At 37.5% G+C, this 25,604-nt stretch overlaps 1 protein-coding gene and 1 long non-coding RNA gene across 2 annotated transcripts in view; one reads left to right on the top strand and one right to left on the bottom strand.

Annotated features, from left to right (window-relative positions):
• Positions 1-878: 878 nt before the first annotated feature.
• LOC146519310 (uncharacterized) overlaps positions 879-25,604 on the bottom strand; it is a 36,063-nt gene continuing 11,337 nt past the window's right edge. The window contains exons 2-3 of the long non-coding RNA XR_014874116.1: positions 2,360-25,135; positions 879-1,134 (exon numbers count right to left, since the gene is read on the bottom strand). This is a non-coding gene — a long non-coding RNA (uncharacterized LOC146519310). The remainder of the gene's footprint in view (positions 1,135-2,359; positions 25,136-25,604) is intronic.
• On the top strand, positions 9,102-18,200 carry LOC146519311 (uncharacterized). Its single transcript, XM_085159685.1, has 2 exons — positions 9,102-17,880; positions 18,065-18,200. The coding sequence occupies exon 1, from the start codon at positions 9,102-9,104 to the stop codon at positions 16,566-16,568; it is 7,467 nt and encodes a 2,488-aa protein (XP_085015811.1). The 3' UTR covers positions 16,569-17,880; positions 18,065-18,200.

Raw genomic sequence — 25,604 nt, forward strand, 5'->3', positions numbered from 1 at the left:
ATAATTGTATTTCTGTTAAATCAAAGTACTTTTACTACATCTTAGTACTTCTGCTCAATCATAGTATTTCTGCTAAATCATAGTATTTTTGCCAAATCATGGTTTTTGTGCCAAATCATAACATTTGTGTTATGTTATAGTATTACTACTAAGTGGAGGAATTTCTGTCATGTTACAGTATATGTGCTGATTACAGTATTTCTGCTAAATCATACTATTTCTACTATATTATATTTTTCTTTCTAAATATAGCATTTCTGCTATATAATTGTATTTCTGCTATGTTATAATATTAGTGCTAAACCAGAGTATTTGTGCTGAAACAGTATTTCTGCCAAATGATATTATTTCTGCCAAATTATAGTATTTCTGCTAAATTATAGTATTTCTGCCATTTTATAGTATTTGTGCTAAAACATAGTATTTCTAGTAAATGTAGTATTTATGCTTAATCATACTATTTCTATATATTTCCAATTCTCTGAGGACTGAGACATTCAAATTTAAATATCAGGGGCTGCACGGCTTCCCAGCCAGCCAATCATATCTTAGGGATGAGACATATAAATTTGTATATTGAGGCCTCCATGGCTTCCCAGCCAGCTGAGGGCAAGTCAAAGCAGTTTTTGCTTCACCTCTACTCAGTTATGGTCCATTACAAGTCAAATATCTTCAATAATTCATATTTTAATGATAAATTGTCAACACTTGAAGATTCCCCCATCTCTTCTGAACAAAACGGTGTAAGAATTAAGAATGACCGTTCTAGCCCTTACGGTTAGGAAATTATGGTCATTTGTTTGAGGTTAATCGATAAGGTTTATATATATATATAAATATATTGTCTTTAAAACATCTTTGCAGACTGTCCTGGACTGGTTGTTTTTTGTTTTTTTAGGTCTGGTGAACTCTATCACCAGCTCTTTGGTGTTGGTGTTCAGGAGAAGAGCCTTTTAATAATATTTATTCAACTTATAGAATTAAAATTCTGCTAGTTTTTTTCTGTAGCAAATATTGTATAAAATATTTAAAATTACCTACATTTTTGATGTTTACAATGCCCAATATGTGTAATACTGGAATTTTCTACTACCCGTGAACGCCTCATCTTTTACCTGACTGGCTGACATCCGCCTCTCCGCACTAGTGATGGGATTTCCGGCTCTTTTTAGAGATCCGGCTCTTTTGGCTCGGCTCACTAAAAAGAGCCGGCTCTTTCGGCTCGGAACCGGCTCTTCAGGTTGTTTTGTTGCTTTAATTATTTAATCATTAACAATAATATAAAATTATGCAGAAAAGGAATTACTAATGTTAAAAAAAGTGGTTTTATTTATATACGTTTATATATGGCCCCTAGAGACAAAGCACGTACAAACTCTAAAGCATATACAAACTCCAAAAAGCACGTACAAACTCCAAAACACATTTCTAGTGTTTACTGAACTTCCAAAACAGAGCTACCCAGATCACTTAAATTACACAATTGAAAGCATGTGTGTATTGTTTGTGTATTTATACACAAGCACTCATATTTATTCAAATAATTAAAAAAAAAAAAAAAAGTTCATTTACCTGTTACTACCACACACCAAATCCGGTTGTTGATACTTCCTGGCTTGTGTAGCCACTAGGAAACAAAAGCTCAACACTGCGCCCTAGCATCCTGGAGCACTTTTGTACGTGATTCTGAGTTTGTACGTGCTTCTGAGTTTTTACGTGTTTTGGAGTTTGTACGTGTTTTGGAGTTTTTACGTGTTTTGGAGTTTTTACGTGTTTTGGAGATTGTACATGCTTTGACTCTAAGGGCCACCATAAATACACTTTATTTATTCACTCCACATAAAATGTAATAAATAAATCATATAATACAAAAAACAACTATTTACATTTTAAATTTTTAAATTTTCAGCTTTTTCCTTTTAAACAAATTTAACGTGAAACAACACAAAACACTGCAAACCACAACACAATTAAATATAATTAAAATATTAAAACAAAAGAAGATGCACATTCTCTGTCATATGGGCCTGCATGATTTCTGAATCCTTTATCATCTGCAACTGAAAATAGTGGATGATTACTATACCTTTCTAATGTGACTGTTGTTGTCCCTCACTCTCTTTCTCTCTGGCTCTGTTCCTGTGCTACTGCGAGTGTAACTAACGCCCCTCCCTCCCTCTGCCCAGCGTAAAGTACAGGCCGCGCAGTGCGGAGTTTAGCGGAAAAAAGGGCGAGAGAGAGGGTGAGAGAAAGAAAAAAAAAAAAAAACAACTCACGGCTCCCAATAAGGAGCCGGCTCGCGTCGTTCACTTCAAAGAGCCGGCTCTAAGAGCCATTTCGTTCGCGAACGACCCATCACTACTCCGCACACTTTGTTGAGTTCGCTCTCGGTAAGTGCTGCTTCTCCTCTCCTCTCCTAAATGTCTATACTCTGTTTGCGCGATTTAACCAGTTCTTGCTAGTGATTTATAAAGCCAGCCGAGGTATAACTCATATTAAAGTAACACAATGGTTGCTTTTTAGTGAAAAATTGTCATTTTTGTATGTAAAAGCAGTGTTTGATGAGCTAACGCTAACAACCCAATGCTAACGCCTAGCGCTCTTATGAGCCCAGTGTGAAATGAAGATAATTCATTTGACTGTAAACCACGGTTATTGGGTGGTTTTATTAATTACATTTGGTGTGTTCGTGTTTTTCAGTCTGTTAAATAAGGTGCAGTTAGCTCTCTTCACAAATCAGTTAGTTAAAACAGCCTCATTCCTTAGGCTGTAACGTTTTTAACGAACCCCCATAGATTCAGTTTCCGCTGTCGGCAAGATCAAAGGAGCCATTTTACCGCCTCTGACCGAACACGGGAGAAAAAGAGTCACATTTGTCCAGGTCTTGTGGGTTAATTAAGAGAAAGGAGGGAGGGAGAAACTGACGATTAAACATAGGCTATGTCCCCACGTACACGGGTATTTTTGAAAACTGAGATTTTCCGTTTCGTTTTAACAAACAATCCCTTCCACACGTAAATGCAGAAATGAAGGAAAACGCTGCCAGCAACATGCCAAAGCAACAGGTGGCGATATATTCCTAACCATGTAGAAATGTTGGCCAATCAGAAGTCTAGAAGCCTCGGGGAGAAATAGCAAACAAAGATGGGGCATAAAAGCAGATATGTGTGTGTGTGGGGGGGGGGAGAGACAGTAACTGTGTGTATATGTAAGTATTTAAACACTGCAGAGAGAACAATTAACAGTAACAGTATTGTAGAAATGCATTTCACCGAAACAATAATGTGGCGCACAGTGTGACGTCAAAAAAAGGCGCTGCGTTTCCTCCGTTTTCCTGTCCACACATAAATGCAGAAACTGAGTTTTTGAAAATATTCTGGCAAGCGTTTTTAGAAATCTCCGTTTTCAGTCACCGAAAACGCCGTTTAAGTGTGGACGAAAGGTGCAAACGCATAGAAAAATCTCCGTTTTCAAAAGTACCTGTGTACATGTGGACATAGCCCAAGAATAATAAGAACTCCTAAACAGGAGACTTTAATTTTTAAGAACTGTTTAACAAAGGCTTGTTTGTGCCAACCTAAATCTGCAGCACAGTTTAAATTCTCACTTTGTGGAAAATTAATGAAATAAACAACAGCCCACCTTCACATAAATAAAATATGGCAGTATATTATTATTAGTATGGTACATAGATATTTATTTTAAAACTACAGCATATTTAATGATACTATGTGCAGTTGATAATATTTTAGGAAGTTGAATTTGAATGCAGACCACCTCAAACATTAAAGCCTTAAAAATATATCGTGCAGTTTTTCATGTATGAGTGTTATTGCAATCTTAAATGAGATGTAGACCAAAGAAAACAGAGGAGAGTTGTTGTTTGTATTCCAGCTGTAGTAAACAAAGAAGTTTAGTAAATATTTTTGACAACAGAGAGTGATGCAGTATTGATGCTAATTTGAGTTTTCTGATCCTGTATTTTTGCTCTTTGTCTTTTGTTACACAGAGTGAAATAGAAGCTTGGTTTTGCCTGTGCTGGTAAGTAAACAGTGATTGTAACTGAAGCAATATGAAATTGGGATTGTGTAACATGTTTAGCAATTTACATACAATAGTTTGGCTTTTTGTGATATCTTGCCATTTGCAAAAACACATTTAGGATTTATAAGCAGTAAAGCCCCCCCACTAGACCTCTGAGTGTCCCTAAAATGTCCCTGAAGTTTAATAGGCCATTTATGTCTAATTTTAATTTTAAAGGCTTATCAAAGCATTTCTGTAGTAATTAATGTTTTTATTACACATGTTAAGGCCATTTGAGACTCTGCAATTAAATTTTTCCCTCTTTAGACTAAAGTGAGTTTATTTTGGCTGAGGTACAGTGCTGGGAAAAGTCTTTCTTCCTTGCAGATTTATTTTGTTCATGCTTTTTTGTCACATGTTTCAAATCATCTAACAGGGATGATATGAATAAATATAAAAAAGCATTTTTAAAGTGATGATTTCACGTATGAAGCAGAGAACACCAAACCAGAGCTATCTGTTCTAATGTGAGAACATGCTGGTCTCTAGGTCTCTAATACCCAGCTGTGGAAGCCCTGATAGCAAGAACTACCATCAAGCATTTATAGTATCAAGTATCATTTGTGATTGTTGCATGCTTTGAAACTGTGATGTTATCATTTGATCAAGTGTGCAGTGCGAGCAAATCATTGCTTGTGATATCTGCTGTTATGTAATAGCACCAAAGTATTAGAGCTTTACGTTAATGAGGAATTTTTGTGGCTTATTGCAGATGGATAAAACGACACATCACTTTAGTAAAGACAGAAATCTTTAATAAGGTGCAGAAAGAGAAGATGGGGTGTTTATAGTAAAGCTGTTGTAAACAAAGAATTTAACAGATTTTTTTTTTCACTACAGATTGTGATGCAGTATTGACTCTGATGCTGATTTCAGTTGTCTGATTCTGTGTTTTTGTTCTTTTGTTACACAGAGTGAAACAGAACTTCGGTTTTGCCTTTGCTGGTAAGTAAGCAGCAATTGTAACTGCAGTAATATGACATTGTCACTGTGTAACATGTTTAGCAACTTACCTAACGTAGTTTGGTTTTTGTTACATTACCATTTACTGATGGGCAAAAACAAATGGTCAGAATTTATACCTTGTAGCAGCAAAGGCCCCACACATGATCTCTGACTGTCCCTGAAGTTTAACAGGCCATTTATGTCTGATTTTAATGTTTGAACACAAACAACTGTTTTTATACAGTATATTTATACAGAACACGAACAACTGTTTTTATACAGTTGTTCGTGTTCTCTGTTTGTGGATTTACGTAGGAGACACAACTATGAACGCATTTTAGGTGAGTTAGTGTAAGTGGTAGCTTAAACACTTAAGAGCACCACAGTTGTTGATTTATATCTTCACTCATATTCTGCTTATGTATTACATTAAAGTCAGACCACTATAGAAGTACTTTTGCCTGAGTGAATAGAAGTGTTAGGTTAAACATTTAAGCAATAATAAAAAAAACTAAGCGAACCAGAGTTGTGAGTAGGCAATGTTGTGTATGTTAAAGCCTGTGTGTAATTTATATACACTAAGTTTAAATTAGTTTCTTAATAATTTGCTTGATACAGTGTGTTTGAAAATATATAAAAGGGAAATATTGTAAAATACAAAAAGATTCCTGCCAACAGGTACAATGGAAGGACTTTTTATTATAATTTTTAAGAAATTTTAATTGCAAAAATGGTGTGCCAATGTTGTTACTATGACATGTCAAAATTTACATGTATTTTAGGATTTACATATTCAGATCAGAAGTAAAACCTGATGAGGTTTTCTGTTGATTCTAATTTTTTTTTTTTTCTTTTTTTTTTTAAATGGTATTCAACATTTTTAATCTGAAATGAGGTTAACAGTTGTGGTTTTTCCACACTTTATTAAGCACTGACTTGTGATAGAAAATGATGGAGCTAAAAAGCCATAATCTGTACCAACAAATATTGGTGCCTATTCTTTGCAATTCTGTAGTATGAATGTTTTTATTAAACATGTTAAAGCCATCTGAGACTCTAAAGTTTGTCCTCTTTAGACTACAGTGAGTTCATAAAGGCATGAAGAAATTGACGATTTGACTAGTTATTTAATGTCACAGTAAATTGGATTGTGTGTGAAGAGGTTCAACAGTCTAAGTCATTAAACAGTGATCTGATGTGTTGTTTCCTTTCTCTAGGCAACTGATCTGATCGTCTCAAGTCTGGTAAGTATAGGTCTTGTCTGAGGTACAGTGCTGGGAAAAGTCTTTCTTCTTTGCAGATTTATTTTGTTCATGCTTTTTTGTCACATGTTTCAAATCATCTAACAGGGATGATATGAATAAATATAAAAAAGCAGTTTTAAAGTGATGATTTCATGTATGAAGCAGAGAAAACCAAACCACAGCTATCTGTTCTCTAATACCCAGCTGTGAAAGCCCTGATAGCAACAACTACCATCAAGCATTTATAGTAACTAGTAATGACTGATTTACATCACTGGGGGATTTTGGTCCACTTTAATTTCAGGTGTCTTAATTAAGGTCCAAAATAGTGTTTTGAAATCATTTCAAGGATCTCAATTTCATTAAAGTTGAGACTCTGATTAGTCTACACCAAGACATTCAGTTGGACTTCCTTGTGTGCTTCAGATCAATTTCCTGCTGCAAATCCCAATTGTGATTAAACTTAAGCTCAGGACCTGATGAATTGATGTAGGTCCTGAAGTAGTAAAGGAACTCTGGACAATCACAGTAACGGTACCATGTTTGACTTTAATGCTGGTGTTTTTCTGAAATATTTCTCTCACTTTAGAAGATTCAGTTTAGTACCGTGAGTCCGCACAGCTCTTGCTGATCATCAAGATGTTTTTAGGCAAATGTGAGAAAGTTTTTGTGTTCTTTTTGGCCATAAATAATTTTGAGTTTAATGGATATAAAGTGTTTAAAGCAGGAGGCCTGAAACTGTCTGCTGTAACCTCAGTGTGTGGGTTTATTTGGACCATATAATATTTACAGTAAGTTACTGTAGCAGCACGTCTTGGTTTGAGTTTATAGACTTAGTTTATTGTTTTAATAGAACACAAAAATGTCCTTATAACAGTTCCACCATCATTTGTTAAACATTGTCATTCTGTTCAGTTCAATAATTTACTGTAGAACTCTTTAGTATTTAAAGCCCTACATGTACTGTATTTTTGACATTATAAGGCATAATGTCAATAAACAAGTCTGTTTTTAAGGCACATTAAGCCAAACAAAACAGTCAGATAAGTCAAACTTTATTCAAGTCATTCACAAACAACTCTCAACACTGTTCAGTTGTAACACATAAAATACAGAACAATACACTCACTTTTTCAGTTCACTCCTCATCCACAAATCCATCAAACTCTTCATGGGTTGATCAGTTTGAAATCTGCTTCATAAGCATGTCTCTTAACACGTGCCAGGTCCTTGTACACACACCATAATGTTATGTTGAAGCACCGTACAAATTACTCTGCGAGGGTCCTGACTATGGTAGCCATAATGCTCTGACAATACATCAAGCAGCGCAGCTTTGTAGCTTACAGAAGTCTTACTAAAATATTTGACAGAATTTTGAGCGCTGTGTACCACAGAAATCCCGTTCGAGGTCAGTAAGCATAACCAGAATCGATACACTAGGCACATTGTATATATTTGAGAAAATGACAGGATTTTAGATGTGCCATATAGTCTGAAGAATATGGTAAATCTAAGCATATTGGAAATACGACTAATTTCAGGCCTTTTGTGTCTTACAGGTGACCTGCTGCAGAAGATCCTCTCTCTCTATCATTATAAGCAATTCTGTCTATCCTATCACTCTCCCGACTCTATCTAATTTGACAGCCATTCCATCTTGTATCCCTCTATCTCTACTGCTCTATCTAATTTGACAGCCATTCCATCTTGTATCCCTCTATCTCTACTGCTCTATCTAATTTGACAGCCATTCCATCTTGTATCCCTCTATCTCTACTGCTCTATCTAATTTGAGAATCCCAGTTTTGAGAATCCAAGTTTTGAGAAATCCAAGTTATCAGTACTTGATCTATCTGTTACAGAATTCTGAGAGATCTCTGCTCTTACTGCTCCTTCTTTCCTGTCATTAAACTCTCACATTCAGTCATTTTGCTGGAAATTACAAGTAGCAAGTTAAATATACAGTAGTAGAATTACAGTAGAACTTATAGTAGAAACTACTTACACAGCCCTACATTTGTCATTTTAATTTTGCATTAGACTTTGGAATTAACACTGCTAGTTTGGCTTACTTTGATCAATTATATCAAATATCACCTTTTTAAAAGTTTATTTGTAATAAGATAATCTGGTTATTTTGTAATACATACATTCAGATAAATAATAAATTAGATCCAAATACATTTTGCTAGTCATTGTTTCATTGGCTATAACATTTGACTGCAACCTTATAGTATTATTATTTAAGGACAAACCCATTTTGTCACTCAGTGTAAGTATTCAGTTAGTATTGTCATCGAGAAGCGCCTGAGGACCCAGACTTCCTGTTTCCTGCTGCAGAACATCCAGCTGAAGAATCCTCATCTCCTGTCATCTTATCACCACACCACCAAAGCTCCATATATTTGATTTAAATTTTAGATATCTGAAAGATTTACATAAACTCCCTAAGAGCTAAGACTTTTATTATAGCCTGTTGATTGTTGAGATTTATTCTGCATATCATTTTACAGAAGTTGTATTTATTTACCAGTCTGGTTAAAAATATATAAGAAGTAAAATTATACCGTTTCTAAAAGAGCTACAATAAAACGGACCAAATTGTTTCCAGAGAACTTTGAATTTCCTTTATTTTGAGTTTGGAGTACAAATCAGCTTTTTAACATCTGTTTATATATTCATAAAAACATTTTAAAGTAGTATAATAGTACATTTCTCAGATTTAACAGTAACTTGAGGAGTTTTACGTTTTTCTGTGTTTCAAGGTTGAGTTTTGTTTACATTTGTGTATAACCACATAAAAGCTCCAGGTTGTACTTAAGCAAAATGCCAAGAAAAGGTCAAAGGTCACAGTCCCAGAAGCTTAGACGTCAGAAGGAGAAAGAACATGTGAATGTTTCTCAGAGCAGTGAGCAGGTAAAGGTGTGTGTTTCAACTTTTCCCAGCACAGAAGTGCAGAGCAGTGTTCAGACAGCCACAGTGTCTTATGCAGATGTGGTAAAGAGAGGTGTTCCCTCAGTGTCTGTCCCAGAGCCTGAAGTTATGCAGGTAATCCATATTGAACCCCAGGTAACTGTACAAACACAGCATGATGGAGAGACAGCCACAGTGTCTTATGCAGATGTGGTAAAGAGAGGTGTTCCCTTAGTGTCTGTCCCAGAGCCTGAAGTTATGCAGGTAATCCATATTGAGCCCCAGGTAACTGTACAAACACAGCATGATGGAGAAGCTTCAGGACCGTCTCATGTACAGGTTACAAACAGTGAAAGTCGTCCACGAGTGAGTAGTATCTGTGCATCCCGAAGCCAGGCTTCTCCTAGGTATGGAAAGTACCGTAATCAGCAATGCATGGCTAATAGTTTGGTTTTCCTGTCATTCTTACACGAGGATGAATTCATTACCAGAGCAGATCTTAACCGTGTGTTGGACAAAGGCCATGCCGTGTATTCAGACGCCAGAAAGAGGTTTGTGAACAGCGTGTTTCTCGCCTGCGATGAGCTTCCCACAGTGGTCACCAGCCGCAGACACGAGTATCAAGTGGACATGTCTCAGTTTGCTCGTTACGGCACATTTGATGGTACAGATCACCTTCCGAGTCTTGAACAGGGACTACAGTGTTTAGCTTCAGACGTTCGCTACGCTTTGCTAGTCATGGGAGGAACAGCCATCGCAGTTTGCAGGCTGACTTCAGGTGAATATGCATATTTTGACCCTCACCCACGTAAGTCTACAGGTATGCCCATGTCGCTGGGTTTAAGTGGTGGAACTGCAGTTACGTTAAGATTCACACGTCTCAACGACATGATTGACAGGATCAAACGTTTGTACCGAATGTTTAGCATCGCACCAACCTGCACTTATGAGCTACAGCCTGTCGAGTTTCACAGTGAAAACGCTGCTGACCAAAGAGATGCTAATGAAAACAGACAAACAGCTACAACTGTTCCAGCACCAGCTTTAAATGAAGCTGTTCATGAAATAAACTCCCAAAAAACTACTGACCAGACACAGAAGACTGTGAGAGACACTTTAACCACTGAAGTGACATCATCCAGAGTGGATTATTCAAATGAGACAGCTGCTACTGAAAACAACCATCTTCCTTCTGAGTATTTAGAAAAAGAAACATCTGCATCTTCTGTGAGAGAAACTCAGGTAACACCAGATTCTACTCCTCAGAATGATTCAAACATTGCCTCCTGTTTAACTAAGACAACAGAGGAACTTTCACAAAAACTGCTGAAACGTAATAAACAGGAAAGGAGAAAAATAAGGAGAAGATTATTAGCACAAGAAAAACTACCACAGAGAAAGGAAAATCAGAAAAAGAAAGAAAGGCAGATGTACACTTTTGATGAAAGGTTTAAGGCAAAGAAAAAAGGTTGTAGTAGAAAGTCTAATGATCCTGATCACAGACAGAAGAAGAGTGTGTACAAAAAATATCTGTATAAACTAAATGCTACATATAAAGAGAAACAGAGAGAACATTTCAGAAGAACCTATAGAGAAAGTGTTAAAATAAGAGAGAGAAAAAGAGAACGTGTCATAAGGATGTATAAAGACGATTCTTTATTCAGAGAAAAGCAGAAGGAACGTATGAGAAAAACATATAAAGAATCTTATAGACAATCTCCTATGTTCAAAGAACAGCAGAAGGAACGTATAAAAAGAAATTACAGAACTTGTGCTGGATTCAGAGAGAAACATAAAGCTTACATGAGGTCATATGTTTCTAACCTATATAAAGAAAGCGAAGAATTTAAAAAGAAAAAACTATCTTACATGACTGAGCGTTATGGAGAAGAGAAACAATTTCAGCAACAACACAAGGACAACATGAGAGAACGAATGAGAGTAAAATATTGGAACGGTTTTTCTTTTAGACAGATGCATAATATCAGATGTGCAATGAACATAAAACGAAAATATCGCCAGATGCATCGACCAGCTGAGAGTTTACAGTGTCATCCAGATAACACTTTAATGAATGAGGCCATATCTCATTTCAGATCAAACATTAAATCAGCACCATCTCATGTTTGTACTGTTTGTCTAAAAGCTTCTTTTCCTAATCAGGTGAAAATCTGCAAAAGAGAAAATTACTCAAAACACCAAACTGTAGCTCAACAGTGTCTAACTGGTAAATTTGTTCATGTGTGTGATGAAGCATGTAATGATCACTGCAACTTTCCTGTTGAGAGAAAAAAGGAGTATATCTGTCACACGTGTCACAGTTCACTCAAAAGTGGACGCATGCCAAGGCTTGCTGCTGTCAATGGTTTAGAACTGCAGGATATTCCAGCTGAACTGTGTGATCTCAACATTCTGGAGAGACATCTGATTGCCAAATGCATACCATTTGCTAAGATTATTCCACTCCCAAAGGGCAGACAGAGACTCATACGTGGTAATGTGGTGTGTGTACCATCTGAGGTCCAACAAACAGTTGAATGTTTACCCAGACTCAGAAGCCATTCACAGATAATGAGGGTGAAATTGAAAAGACGACTGTGCTACAAAGGCCATCAGCTGTTCCAGACTGTCACCTGGTCTAAACTCATTGAAGCTCTGCGTAAACTGAAACAGATTCATCCACAGTACACAGATATTATTATCAGAGATGATGCATTGCTTTGTGATCCAACGTTACCTGATGATGACAGCAGTGATGAAGCCAGCATGGGAAGTGATGATTATGATGAAGCAGATTTAATGGAAATTGACAACTATGAAAAAGATGCCCTTTTGTGTGAAACCGAGTCTGAAAGTGAACAAGATATTAATATGCAATCCTGTGATGAACAACCAGAGGAACAAAATCCAGATGAACCAGAAAGTGATTTGAACAATGGAGGTTTTGCTCTAGAAAGTTGTCTGCAGCCTGTAGACATTTCAGAAGAGATTCTCTGTTTCAGTGATAACACATATTGTGTGGCTCCTGCAGAAAGAAACAATCCTGTTAGCTTCTTCAGAACTCCTCATTTGGAAGCCATGGCATTTCCTGTGCAGTTTCCTACTGGTCAGAATACACTGGATGAAAAGAGACTTCTTAAACTCACACCAAGTGCTTACTTCAAGTCAAGGCTTTTCAACATTGATGCAAGATTTGCTAAAGACACAAATTACCTGTTTTTCTCACAGTTTGTCACTGAAATACACTTGGCTAATTCCAGCATGACAATACAGTTAAGGAAAGGTAAAACTATGACCAAAGATGGACGGAAAATCACATCAGGAATGTTACAAAGTAAGACAGAAGTAGAGAAGCTGGTAAGAAATAAAGATGCAATCAGATTTATGCAGCCACTCAGAGGAACTCCAGCTTACTGGCAGAAAACTACCAAAGATTTATTCAGTATGGTTCGTCAAATAGGAACACCTCAGTTCTTTGTCACTTTCTCTGCTGCTGAGATGAGATGGCCTGAAGTGATTCAAGCAGTAAAGAGACAGCAAGGTGAAGAGGTTGATTTTGAAGCCCTGGACTGGTCAGAAAAGTGTGAAATCCTAAGATCAAATCCAGTAACCACCATGCGAATGTTTGATAAACGTGTTGAGGCTTTGTTCAGAGATTTGCTTTTTTCTCCTGCACAGCCCCTTGGTGAAATCATTGATTACTTTTACAGAGTTGAGTTCCAGCACAGAGGTAGTCCACATATACACATGTTGCTGTGGATTAGAGAAAAGGTAGAAGTAGATGTGGATGATGACCAAACTGTATGTGACTTTGTGGACAGATACATCTCAGCTCAACTCCCTGATCCAGAAAAACAACCTGAACTGCACAAAAAAGTCAGTGAACTACAAAAGCACAGCAAAAACCACACAAAAACATGCTTTAAGAGTGTGAACTCTGGTTGTAGATTTGGGTTTCCAAAACCACCAGCCACAAGAACAATGATTGTGAGACAGGATGAGGATTCAGACACTGAAGCTGCAAAAGCCAAACTCAGACCTTTGTTAAACCTGCTGAAGGAACCTGAAGCTGCTTCCCTCACCATAGAGCAGATTCTGTCACGATGCAACTTGACAATGAATGAGTATGAACAATGCCTCCAAGACATAAACAAGAAAACAGCGCTGATTCTGAAACGTGACCCAAAGGACTGTTGGATCAACAATTACAACCCAGACCTGCTTGAAGCCTGGAACTCTAATTTAGATGTCTCATTAATTTTGAATGCCTATTCATGTATAGAATACCTCTGTAAATATATAACGAAGAAAGAATCTGGCCTCTCTGAATACCTGAAGACAGTTATTGATAACTCTGCAAAGAACACGGTCAATGAATGTGATGAAATGAGAGCTGTGATGCAGGCTTACTCAAAAAAGAGAGAAATCAGCGCACAGGAGTGTGTGACTCGAGTCTGTGGCCTAAAAATGAAAAAATGTTCCCGCAGTGTTGTATTTGTACCAACAGATGATAACCCAGTAAAAATGAGTCGCCCGATGAGCTACCTGGAAAGCACAACACACGACAGTTGTAATATTTGGATGACAAGTTTGAGTGATAAATACAAATGCAGACCTGAGACACCAGAATATGAGGAAATGTCGCTGGCTGATTTTGCTGCCTTGTGCAGGTTGGTGAGTGGTCCAAATGAAGGAAAAGATGTGCTTCCTCTTCTAAACCAGCTTGGATTTGTACAAAGGCGAAAGAATGATAAACCAGCTATAATCAGATATTACCACTGCTCACAAGAAAAAGATCCTGAGCAATATTATGGTCGACTGTTGAGGCTTTACCTTCCACACAGATCAGAGCAGGAACTGAAACCACAAGGGTTCCAAACCTATCAGTCCTTCTACAGCTCAGGTTGTGTACGACTTCCATGTTCAGACCACAGTGAGTCTGTGAAAAGGATTGTAAAGAGAAATAAAGACAAGTATGAGAAGAACTCTGAGGATATTGAGAGTGCACTGGAAGAGTTTGAACAAAATAGGGATGTTGTGATCGATGAATGGTGTAATCTTGCTCCTGAATCTGAAGTTGTGAGGCTGCAATGTGATGAGAATCTTCCTGAGAGACATTCTGATGATGAGAACGAACAGGAGAATGTCCCTGACTACAGTCGTCAGTCTGATGCTGTAACAGAGATCAGAGCCGTCAGAGAACAACCTGCAGTAGATCCAGCTGTGGTACGTGTAATGTATCAGAATCTGAACCAGAAGCAGGCCTGCGTGTTCTATGCTATAAGAGACTGGTGTATTCAGCGAGTTTGTGGTTTGAACCCAGATCCATTTTTCTTCTATATCAACGGTGGTGCAGGAACTGGAAAGTCACATCTGATTAAGTGTATTCACTCTGAAGCATCAAAGATCCTGAGCAGACTGCCTTCTAATGCAGAAGAAGCTGACATATCAAATCAAACTGTTTTACTGACTTCATTTACCGGTACAGCAGCTTTTTCTATCAATGGCTCTACATTACATTCTCTACTGAAACTACCCAGGAGTCTGAAACCACCCATTCAAGGACTTGGTAACCAACTGGATGAAGTCAGATCTGAGCTTATAAATGCTGAAATTATTGTTATTGATGAGATTTCAATGGTTTCAAAACCCCTTTTTGCTTATGTGGATGCAAGACTGAAACAAATCAAAGGCACTCAGAGACCTTTTGGTGGAATGTCAGTTTTAGCTGTTGGAGATTTTTACCAGCTGCCACCAGTGCGACAGTCTAAACCTCTCTGTGTTTATGATCCAGAACAGATTGAGCTATGGCAGGAACATTTTCAGATGATCACTCTAACCGAGATCATGCGTCAGAAAGATGATGTGGCCTTTGCAGAGATGTTGAACAGGATTAGAGTCAAAGAAAAGACAGATGAGCTTTCTCAGTGCGACAAAGATTTGTTGTCACAGGCTGTGACTGCACCAGAAGAATGTCCAACTGAGGTCTTACACATTTATGCCACCAACAAGAATGTGGAATCCCATAACACAGATACCCTGAAGAAGCTTCATTCAAACATCATAATCATCACTGCAGACGATTTCCAGAAGGATAAATGTACAGGCAGAATGGCACGAAGAGACAAACCATTTACAGGTGGGCGAAATAATTTACCCGACACTCTGAACGTTGCTGAAGGAGCTCGAGTGATGCTGACCAGAAACTTGGACACACTAAACGGTTTAGTCAATGGTGCTTTTGGTATACTGGTAAAGGTGGTGAGATCTGAAAATGATGGACAAATAATTAAACTGGGGCTCAGAATGGACAACCGGCAGTCTGTAAGAAGCAACCGCAGTGCTAATGCAGCATCTGATGATCTGGTTTACATTGAGAGAGCAGAGGAGAGTCTGAAGTTTAAAGGAGCGGTACGCAGACAGTTTCCTGTAAAGCTAGCATTCGCCTGCACAATTCACAAAACCCAGGGTCTTACAACACAGACAGCTGTAGTTTCAATGAAGAACATTTTTGAACCAGGTATGGCTTATGTTGCTCTCAGCAGGGTGACGTCTCTCAGTGGATTGTATTTACAGGACTTGGATGAGAACAAGATCTACGCCAATCCCGAGGTAACTGCAGCGCTCCAAACCATGAGACAAGCAAGTGTTGAGGAAATGATGCCTCTTCTTCAGGTCAGAGAAACAGCCAGCAGACCTGACACTCTTACACTGATCCATCACAATACAGAGGGTTTGCCATCTCACATCAGCGACATCAAGAGTCATCATGAAATGTGTTTAGCAGATGTTTTGTGTCTCACTGAGTCTCACCTCCAAGGCTCCTTTGTTGCAGATAGTCTTCATTTGGACGGCTACACCATGTTCAAACGCAACAGACATGTGTCCTACACAAACTTTCCTCACATGGCCAGCAGAAGTGGTGGTGGAGTTGTTGTGTATTTGAGGAATCATTTTCAGGTTCAGGTAAAACAGTATCTGCATAATGTCACTGATCTTGAGTTTTTAGTGTTGAAGGTTCAGGCTCCATTCCCTGCGCTCATTGCTGTTGTGTACAGACCCCCTGACTACAGTTTGACACCATTCATGCAAAACCTGGTGAGTCTTTTAGATTCACTTGAAATAATGGACTGTCACCCAATAATTGTGTGTGGAGATTTTAATGAGAACCAGTTACAGAGTGGAAGAAAACAGATTCTGGAGCAGTTTCAGTCGAGAGGGTATTCACAGCTGATCACTTCTGCCACTACAGACAAGAACACCCTGCTTGACCTCATTTTTATTTCTCAGCCACAGCAGCGTCTCAATTCAGGTGTTCTGAGAACGTATTACAGTTACCACAACCCTGTGTTTTGTGTCCTGTCCTTGAGCCAATCATGAAGTCGTCTGGTGAGTTTTGAAACAATCACAGATCATGTTTGTTACAGAGTTTACTGATTGTAGAGCATGTAAGAGATTTTTCATTGAAAAAAGTGTCTTCCCTACTCTGTCTGGCAGAAGACCCTTTCTTATTGCAATGTTATTAATCATTTCACCAAATCATGGCTGAACTTCATGCAGAGCAGGGAACATCTGCTATCATGCACCTCTGATCTGAAATGTTCTGCAACATTTATTAAACCAACATCATTTTTTTTATTCTCATGTTTTAAATGACTAAATCTTTTTACTGTGACGTATGTAGTTCAACAAACGAGATCTTCCCCTCCAAGGGCTTTAAAACATGAAATAGTAAATAAATAAATCCCAGATAAATGCAGGTATTTATTATGAGTCACATGAATAAATACAGACAATTATATTTTCTTGATTATAGTAAATTTTGTAGAATCAAAAGTTTTTGAGATGAATGAGTTTTTGCTTATCATGTTTTACAGGTAAAAAATGTCAAAAGTTTTAAACTATCTTTAGGCTACCAGAGATGTCTATAATGATACATTATGTAGAGAAAAACATTTGTACAGCTTACAGAATATGTATAAAAACTGATTTAGAAGTAAATGGATAGTTTTCTGAATGTTCCCGACTACAGTTTAACACCACCCACCCAGCTCAGCCCCCAAGTGTCTATGTAATGCTGGTATGGTGTGTGAGTTTGACTTGGCCTTTATCCGGGTGGGTTTGGGTTTGGGTGGATAAAGGCCAAGTCAGAATTCTCTGAGAAGCTGGAAAAAGCTGCTAATAAACAAAGACATCAGAAAGTGTGGGCTTTAGGTGTAGCCCACGCTTTCTGATGCACTAATTAGACTTAGTAACCGACACCCCATACCAGCATTAGATAGACACTTGGGGGCTGAGCTGGGTGGGTGGTGTTAAAAGCACTTGTTTTGTAGATATTTTTTTTCAGACAGGGCACAGTCTCCTTTGTGGCAAAACCTTCAAACTTCACCATCCTCAGCTGAAACAACAACATCTTAACACCATCTTCATGAACTGCTGAGCCAAACCTGATCCATCAGTGCTGGACTGCACAGATAACTACATGCCACAAGGAGACTGCTGTTTTATGAACTGCCATACCAGTGTGTCTTCAATGGAGAAGATGACACACCCATCACCTGACCTCCTGCCTGATCTGGAGACCATCATCATGCTGCCACACTACACACCTCTGAGACCATCAATTATGACTGATACTGAGGAAACTGTATTTCCTGTCAGAGATGCTCAGTGATCCTCAGAGCAGAGAGAGGTATGATTCTTTATCTTTGATAAAAAAAAATGTCGGTGCTTTTAATTCAATTAATTTATTTAAATCCTGTTTATTGCATAAATAATTCCACACTCAAATGATTATACTTGTTGACACTTTTTGAGTTTTAATTCACATTATGGATTACAAATCTATGCTTTTTCTACTCTGTCTCTCTGTGCAGGTACTGCTGTCTTCTGAGTTCTTCAGTGTCCCAACTGAGACATTCAAACCTCATTGCAGAGCTCATGTCTTTCCTCACCATCATGTGAGTGTGAGATTGCCCTGGATTCTGGTTATGTGGCCTGCAGCACCTATAAGGTATTTCAATATTGTTCATTGTATAACTTATTTGTAGTTTTTAGGCCTTAACACAAATAAAATGTTCCTTTTTCTGTATTTTTAGAACAAGCTCATCCAGTGTGCCTGCATTCCAGCTTCTTAGACTCTACGCAAGTGGACAGAGTATAAGTGTTTGACCACTCTTACAGACACCGACTTCTGTCAACTCACTGCTACTGATCAGGCACCTCACTCCAGGAAGACAGAGGGCTGCAAGCCTGTCATCATTTCCAGTGTGGCTTTGTATTCTTGGGGTAGCATCAGATTTTTCCCACAAATATTCAAAGGTAACACTTGTTTTAAGCTTAGTTATTAAATCAAAAGTCTTCCCTTGTGTTATGTCTGTGAAGGTTCTCATGGTGTCTTTTGATGTAGTCTCCCTCTTCACTTGCATACCCACTACAGAGGCAGTGGAGACTGTCAGAAAATGACTACAAGAAGACAGCTCCTTGGAAGACAGGACTAACTTCACACCCGATCAGATTTGCACACTGTTAGACCTCTGCCTCACCACTACATATTTCAAATACAACAAGGGTTTCTATAGACAAAAACATGGCTGCACCATGGGCTCCCCCGTGTCACCTATTGTAGCCAACCTTTGCATGGAGGAAGTGGAAAGAAAGGCTCTTGGCTCTTTTAAAGGGAGAGTACCCAGCCACTGGTACAGATATGTAGACGACACCTGGGTCAAAATCAAAACACAAGAAGTGGAATCCTTCACTGCGCACATTAACACCGCGGATAAAAACATCAAGTTCACCAGGGAAAACACAAAGGACGACTGTTTGCTTTTCCTGGACTGCGCTGTGCACATTGAAGAGAACGGCAACCTCAACATCGAAGTTTACCGGAAGCCCACACACACACGGACCAGTACCTCCTGTTTGACTCCCATCACCCTCTGGAACACAAACTTGGAGTAATTAGGACCCTACCCCACCAGGCAGAACATGTTCCCCCTAAGCCTGAAGGGAAAAAGAAGGAACACACACATCTAAAGGAAGCACTCAAAACATGTGGCTATCCTAAATGGGCGTTTATAAAGTCAGCAAAGAGGCACAGAAAAGAACATCAGACACCTGCAAGGGAGGATAAGAAAGACAGACGCAACAACATTGTCATCCCCTATGTAGCCAGTGTATCAGAGAAACTCAGGAGAGTTTTCTCCAAATACGACAACCCAGTGTACTTCAGATCCAGTAACACACTCAGACAGAAACTGGTTCACCCGAAAGACAAAACTCCTAAACACAAACTTAACAATGTGGTGTACGCTGTACAGTCCAGAGAGGAATGCCCAGACCTCTACATTGGAGAGACCAAACAGCCACTTCACAAGCGCATGGCACAACATAGAAGAGCCACCTCCACAGGACAAGACTCAGCAGTTCATCTGCATCTTAAGGTCAAAGGTCACTCTTTCGAAGATGCCAATGTTCACATTTTGGACAGAGAGGACAGATGGTTTGAAAGAGGAGTGAAAGAAGCCATTTACGTCCACTGTGAGCGACCATCTTTGAACAGAGGCGTGGTTTACGACACCAACTGTCTGCCATCTATAATCCAGTTTTGAGATCCCTTCCCAGACACCTTAACGCCCACTCACATCCTGGGACATCTGACCTCAGGAAATCACATGATAGGGTGGGGCCAGGATTCACAATAAGCTCACCCGAAACCCCGGCTGATTGGGACCCATACCCACTTTCACACCTTGGCTCATGTGATTAGGTAGAGGATCATCAGGGGGTCCTTTGTCCCTCTTTGGGGGGAAACTCCCACTGGGTTTAAATCTGGGACTCTCCACCATTGACCCTTAGAACTGAAGAAGCTTCTCGGATCAGAGGTGAAACGTCTTCAAGTAACTCAAAGAAGTCCAGACGCTTTTCTTTCCAAGCTCATTAGACTTCCCTTGTGTTAATTACATTTTATTTGTTGTTGTTTTCCTTTAGATTTATATGCAGTGATTGGATGTGGTGGAGCTTTGTTAACTGTGTGGAAAACACCTGTTTGTGATGATATTTACAATGAGGCTTTAAGGTGACAGTTTCCATGTTATTTCAATCCTTTTACTAAGCAAAAACATGTTTGCAATTAACATATTTTTTCAGTTTTGTCTTTTGGATTTATGGTTAACATTCCTCTGTGACAGCAAATACTAAACTGGTCCAAGTAACCAGCATATCATTGGTCAAAGGCAAAAAGGACCACATGTCACACTAGCAATGAATTTTTGACTGTGTTTGTGTTAGTATAGAGTAGGTCTAACAGTGGTTTTCCACATCTGCTCTAATATATATAGATAATGGGCCAGAAATATAAAGTCATTTTGAAAAGTTCATAAAGGTCACATGTGTTCCTCTTTATCATTTTATATCAGGTCACACTGCTGACTTGAGTTTTGATCAGAGTAGAACCATAACATTCATGCTAATGGTTCTACTGTTTACAGTTACTTTATCATGGATTTCACCCTGGTCACAGAACTATGTGAAAAGCTGTTAGAGGTAAAGTTAAGCCAATTAATACCTCATCATAAGTCACTCTGTAACGCAGGGTAGTGATTATTTTTCACTGTAATTTATTCCACAACAGTGTTCTTTATTTGATTCTTTAAATATGCATATCGATTGTTCAGCTGTGTGACTCTCCACACCTGAAATATATCACAATGTGGACTTCATTTCGACAGTACTTTGTAGATTGGTACCATATTTATCATCAAATCATCTGTGCATTTATTACCTAAATGTTGTTTGTGGGGTTTTTTTTTGTTTGTTTGTTTGGGTTTTTGTTTTTTTTGTTTTTTGCAATTTTTACATTTCACCAGCTATGTAAATTCTGCAATTTTACCTTGGTTTTGTTCCACATCAGTTTATGTACTGCCTGGTATTCCTGTCTCTCACCCCAACCGGTCGCAGCAGATGGCCGCCCCTCCCTGAGCCTGGTTCTGCCGGAGGTTTCTTCCTGTTAAAAGGGAGTTTTTCCTTCCCACTGTCGCCAAAGTGCTTGCTCATAGGGGGTCATATGATTGTTGGGTTTTTCTCTGTATCTATGAAGCGCCTTAAGGCGACTTTTGTTGTGATTTAGCACTATATAAATAAAATTGAATTGAATTGGTTTTCTTCCTTTTCTAATGTTTCTGGTAATTTTTCAGTTAAACAAGTAACTTTGAGGTTACTTCAGCGTTTTCAGCTGTTATCTGTTGACAGTTTTGCCTAATTATTACATTTCTGCAAAATTATAGCAGTTCTGATAAGTTGTAATATTTCTGCCAAGTTTTTAATTTTCTACTAAATTATATTATTTCTGCTAGGTTACACTACTTTTGTTTGTTATGTTATGTTATGTTATGTTAAGTTATGTTATTCTAAATTATTACATTTCTGCTAAGTTTTTAATTTTCTACTAAATTATATTATTTCTGCTAGGTTACACTACTTTTGTTTGTTATGCTATGTTATGTTAAGTTATGTTATTCTAAATTATTACATTTCTGCTAAGTTGTGGCTTCTGGTAAACTACAACATTTTTGCTGAATTGTTATGTTTATTAGTTATTGCATTTCTGCTAAGTTATTACATTATTGTTAACTTGATGTTGTCCTGCAAAGTTATTAAAATTTCAACAACTTTTTAAACACTGACTTTGATTTCTTCAGCTTCTTCAGCTATTTTCAACTATTTTCAGCAGACAGCTTCAGCTATACAGCATCCACACTGCATTTTCGCAGGAAATGCAAATTTTTCTAGTTATTATTCTAGTTGCGTTCCGTACGTTTTTTGCCGTTGAACTACTTCCACAATTTTTGTGCTATTTTCACCATTCAAATTTTAAACTATTCTGCTATTTTTGCTCTTTCCGGCTATATCTTTTGGTATTTTTCACTATTATACTTTTTAAAATATTAAGCTTTTTTCCTTTAATTTGTCCCATTGAAATGAATGGGAAACTTCCGCAATTCTGCTAAAATTTGCTTGTTTTTGAAACTTAACTACTTCCTTATATTTTCACTTAGAACAACCATTCAAACTTTAAAATGTTCTCAAATTATTGGGCTATTCAGGTATAAATCAGCTTTTTCAAATCTTTTACCGTTTTATTTTTATCCCTCTTAAAGTTTTGAGTTGCAAAATTGTGATTTTTCACAAAATACATGCGTTGTTATGGTTGCTATGCACTTGGTTCTAAGTGAGCCACTTTAAGTTTCGCAGTCTTCTCTTCATGTCCGAACAACTTCTTGCTACTTGCTCAATTTTCACTCAACTTCCACAAATTATACATCAAAACGTAGGTATTTTTGCTGGCTTTCGGAAAATGTCACTATCATTGTTGTGGGATTTATAGAATTTTGGCAAATCTCCTCAGACCAACACAAAGTCTAAAAACTCTCCATAGAAAGTCAATGGAGAATTTGTTCAAAATCACCGCTGGATTTCTCTAATGAGAGGCATATTCGAATCGTCATATCTTCCCAATGAAGCAAAGTTAAAACATGAGGCTTGTCCCAGTATATCTTCAGACACTCCTGACGCTCACAATTCAAGAATTATTTTCTCACCTATTACCGTTCTGAGATGAGTTAGACTTGTTTGAGGGTAGGAAATTCGTCCTTCGCTCAGATTTCTTCAGATTTCAAACTCTGGAAATGAGGCAATTTTTTCTCTCGTCATATCTTTTTTTTGGATTTCCACAGAGACCTGAAAATTTCCATGACTGTTCACCAAAGCCTGCTGTCTCTTACGGTGAAAGAATGATATCGATACTCCAAATAGATTTAGAGTTAGAAAGCGTTGTTTGAGCGCAGGTCAAGGCAGTTTTCGCTTGCCTCTACTCAGTTATGGTGCATTAGAAGTCAAATATCTTTAATAATTCATATTTTAATGATAAATTGTCAACACTTGAAGATTCCCCCATCTCTTCTGAACAAAACGGTGTAAGAATGACCGTTCTAGCCCCTACGGTTAGGAAATTATGGCCATTTGTTTGGAGGGTAGTCCTCACTATGAGAAATAGACTGCAAAAATCCTCTCTCTGCTGCCTGTGTAAAAACGGCTGCACCTGTTTTGGCGGGAAAAAGTACACAGCCTCTCTGATTGGTGGATTCAAATTCAGCAGCTCCCAGGCTACTTGACTGACATACAAGCTTGCTTCTTTCTCTTTCTGTGTGTGTGTGTGTGTGTGTGTGTGTGTGTGTGTTTAGTGAGAAATAGAGAACTTTACCCTTATTTGGCAGCATATATTATAGTATTTCTGCTTTTTATAGTATTTCTGCTTTTTATAGTATTTGTGCTTGATATAGTATTTCTGCTAAATTATAGTATTTCTGCTTTTTATAGTATTTCTGCTTAATATAGTATTTCTGCTAAATTATAGTATTTCTGCTTTTTATAGTATTTCTGCTTTTTATAGGATTTCTGCTTTTTATAGGATTTGTGCTTAATATAGTATTTCTGCTAAATTGTAGTATTTCTGCTTTTTATAGGATTTGTGCTTAATATAGTATTTCTGCTAAATTGTTGTATTTCTGCTTTTTATAGTATTTGAGCTTAATATAGTATTTCTGGTTGTAATAGGATTTGTGCTTAATATAGTATTTCTGCTTTCTATAGTATTTGAGCTTAATATAGTATTTCTGCTTTTTATACGATTTGTGCTTAATATAATATTTGTGACAAATACTGTTCCCTTTAGGCTCTGTGTATGTGTGTGTGTATCAATATTTCTCCCATTTTAAAGTATTACTCCTCCATAATTGTATTTCGGTTAAATCAAAGTACTTTTACTACATCTTAGTACTTCTGCTCAATCATAGTATTTCTGCTTTTTATAGTATTTCTGCTTTTTATAGTATTTCTGCTTTTTATAGGATTTGTGCTTAATATAGTATTTCTGCTACATTATAGTATTTCTGCTTTCTATAGGATTTCTGCTTTTTATATGATTTCTGCTAAATTATAGAATTTGTGCTTTATATAGTATTTCTGCTAAATTGTAGTATTTCTGCTTTTTATAGTATTTCTGCTAAATTATAGTATTTCTGCTTTTTATAGTATTTGAGCTTAATATAGTATTTCTGCTTTTAATAGGATTTGTGCTTAATATAGTATTTCTGCTTTTTATAATATTTCTGCTTTTTATAGGATTTGTGCTTAATATAATATTTGTGACAAATACTGTTCCCTTTAGGCTCTGTGTATGTGGGTGTGTATCAATATTTCTCCCATTTTAAAGTATTACTCCTCCATAATTGTGTTTCTGTTAAATCAAAGTACTTTTTCTACATCTTAGTACTTCTGCTCAATCATAGTACTTCTGCTCAATTATAGTATTTCTGCTTTTTATAGTATTTCTGCTTTTTATAGGATTTGTGCTCAATATAGTATTTGTGCTTAATATAGTATTTGTGCTTAATATAGTATTTCTGCTAAATTATAGTATTTCTGCTTTTTATAGTATTTCTGCTAAATTATAGTATTTCTGCTTAATATAGTATTTCTGCTAAATTATAGTATTTCTGCTTTTTATAGTATTTGTGCTTAATATTCTATTTCTGCTAAATTATAGTATTTCTGCTTTTTATAGTATTTCTGCTAAATTATAGTATTTCTGCTTTTTATAGTATTTCTGCTAAATTATAATATTTCTGCTAAATTATAGTATTTCTGCTCTTTATAGTATTTGTGCTAAAACATAGTATGATTAAGCATAAATACTACATTTAGTAGAAATACTATTTCTATATATTACTGTCAGGTCCCCAGGCAGCCAATCGTCTGTAAGGACTGAGAAATTCAAATTCACATATCAGGGCCTGCACGGCTTCCCAGACAGCCAATCATATCTGAGGTCTGCCGTTTCTTCTCTCGTCATATCTCAGCGACGGTTGTACAAAGATCAATGAAAATCGCTGTCAAAGTACACCAAAGTCCGCTGATTCACCCAGTGCAAGAATTATGCTTCTAGTCCACCTAGTTTTTGAGTTACACGACGTTTTGTAACTCCAAAAAATGGCGTTTTTCGCCTCTCACCGCGATCTAATTCTGACTTCTCATCACCCTATTTTCCATGCGCCAGCTCTCTTTGCCAGTGGCGCAGTTGGTAATGAAACGGATCTTCAGACCGAAGGTCGTGGGTTCGATTCCACCTTGTTCAACATTTTTTTTCACTACAAATTGATACAATATCACAGACCTGTAATTCATATTGATAATTTATGACAATTCTGCAACTTTTTATGATTTTGGCAGCTTTTCTAATATGGACCTCAGATTCTTGTTAACACTCCATGGCAGAAATACATACAAGTACACAGCCTGATGAAGCAGACAGAAGCAGTACCTCTGATTGGTTCAGCATTTTCACCTCTTATCAGCACA

This window comes from Neolamprologus multifasciatus, chromosome 5 (genome assembly GCF_963576455.1).
Source record: "Neolamprologus multifasciatus chromosome 5, fNeoMul1.2, whole genome shotgun sequence".
Classification (NCBI taxonomy): domain Eukaryota; kingdom Metazoa; phylum Chordata; class Actinopteri; order Cichliformes; family Cichlidae; genus Neolamprologus; species Neolamprologus multifasciatus.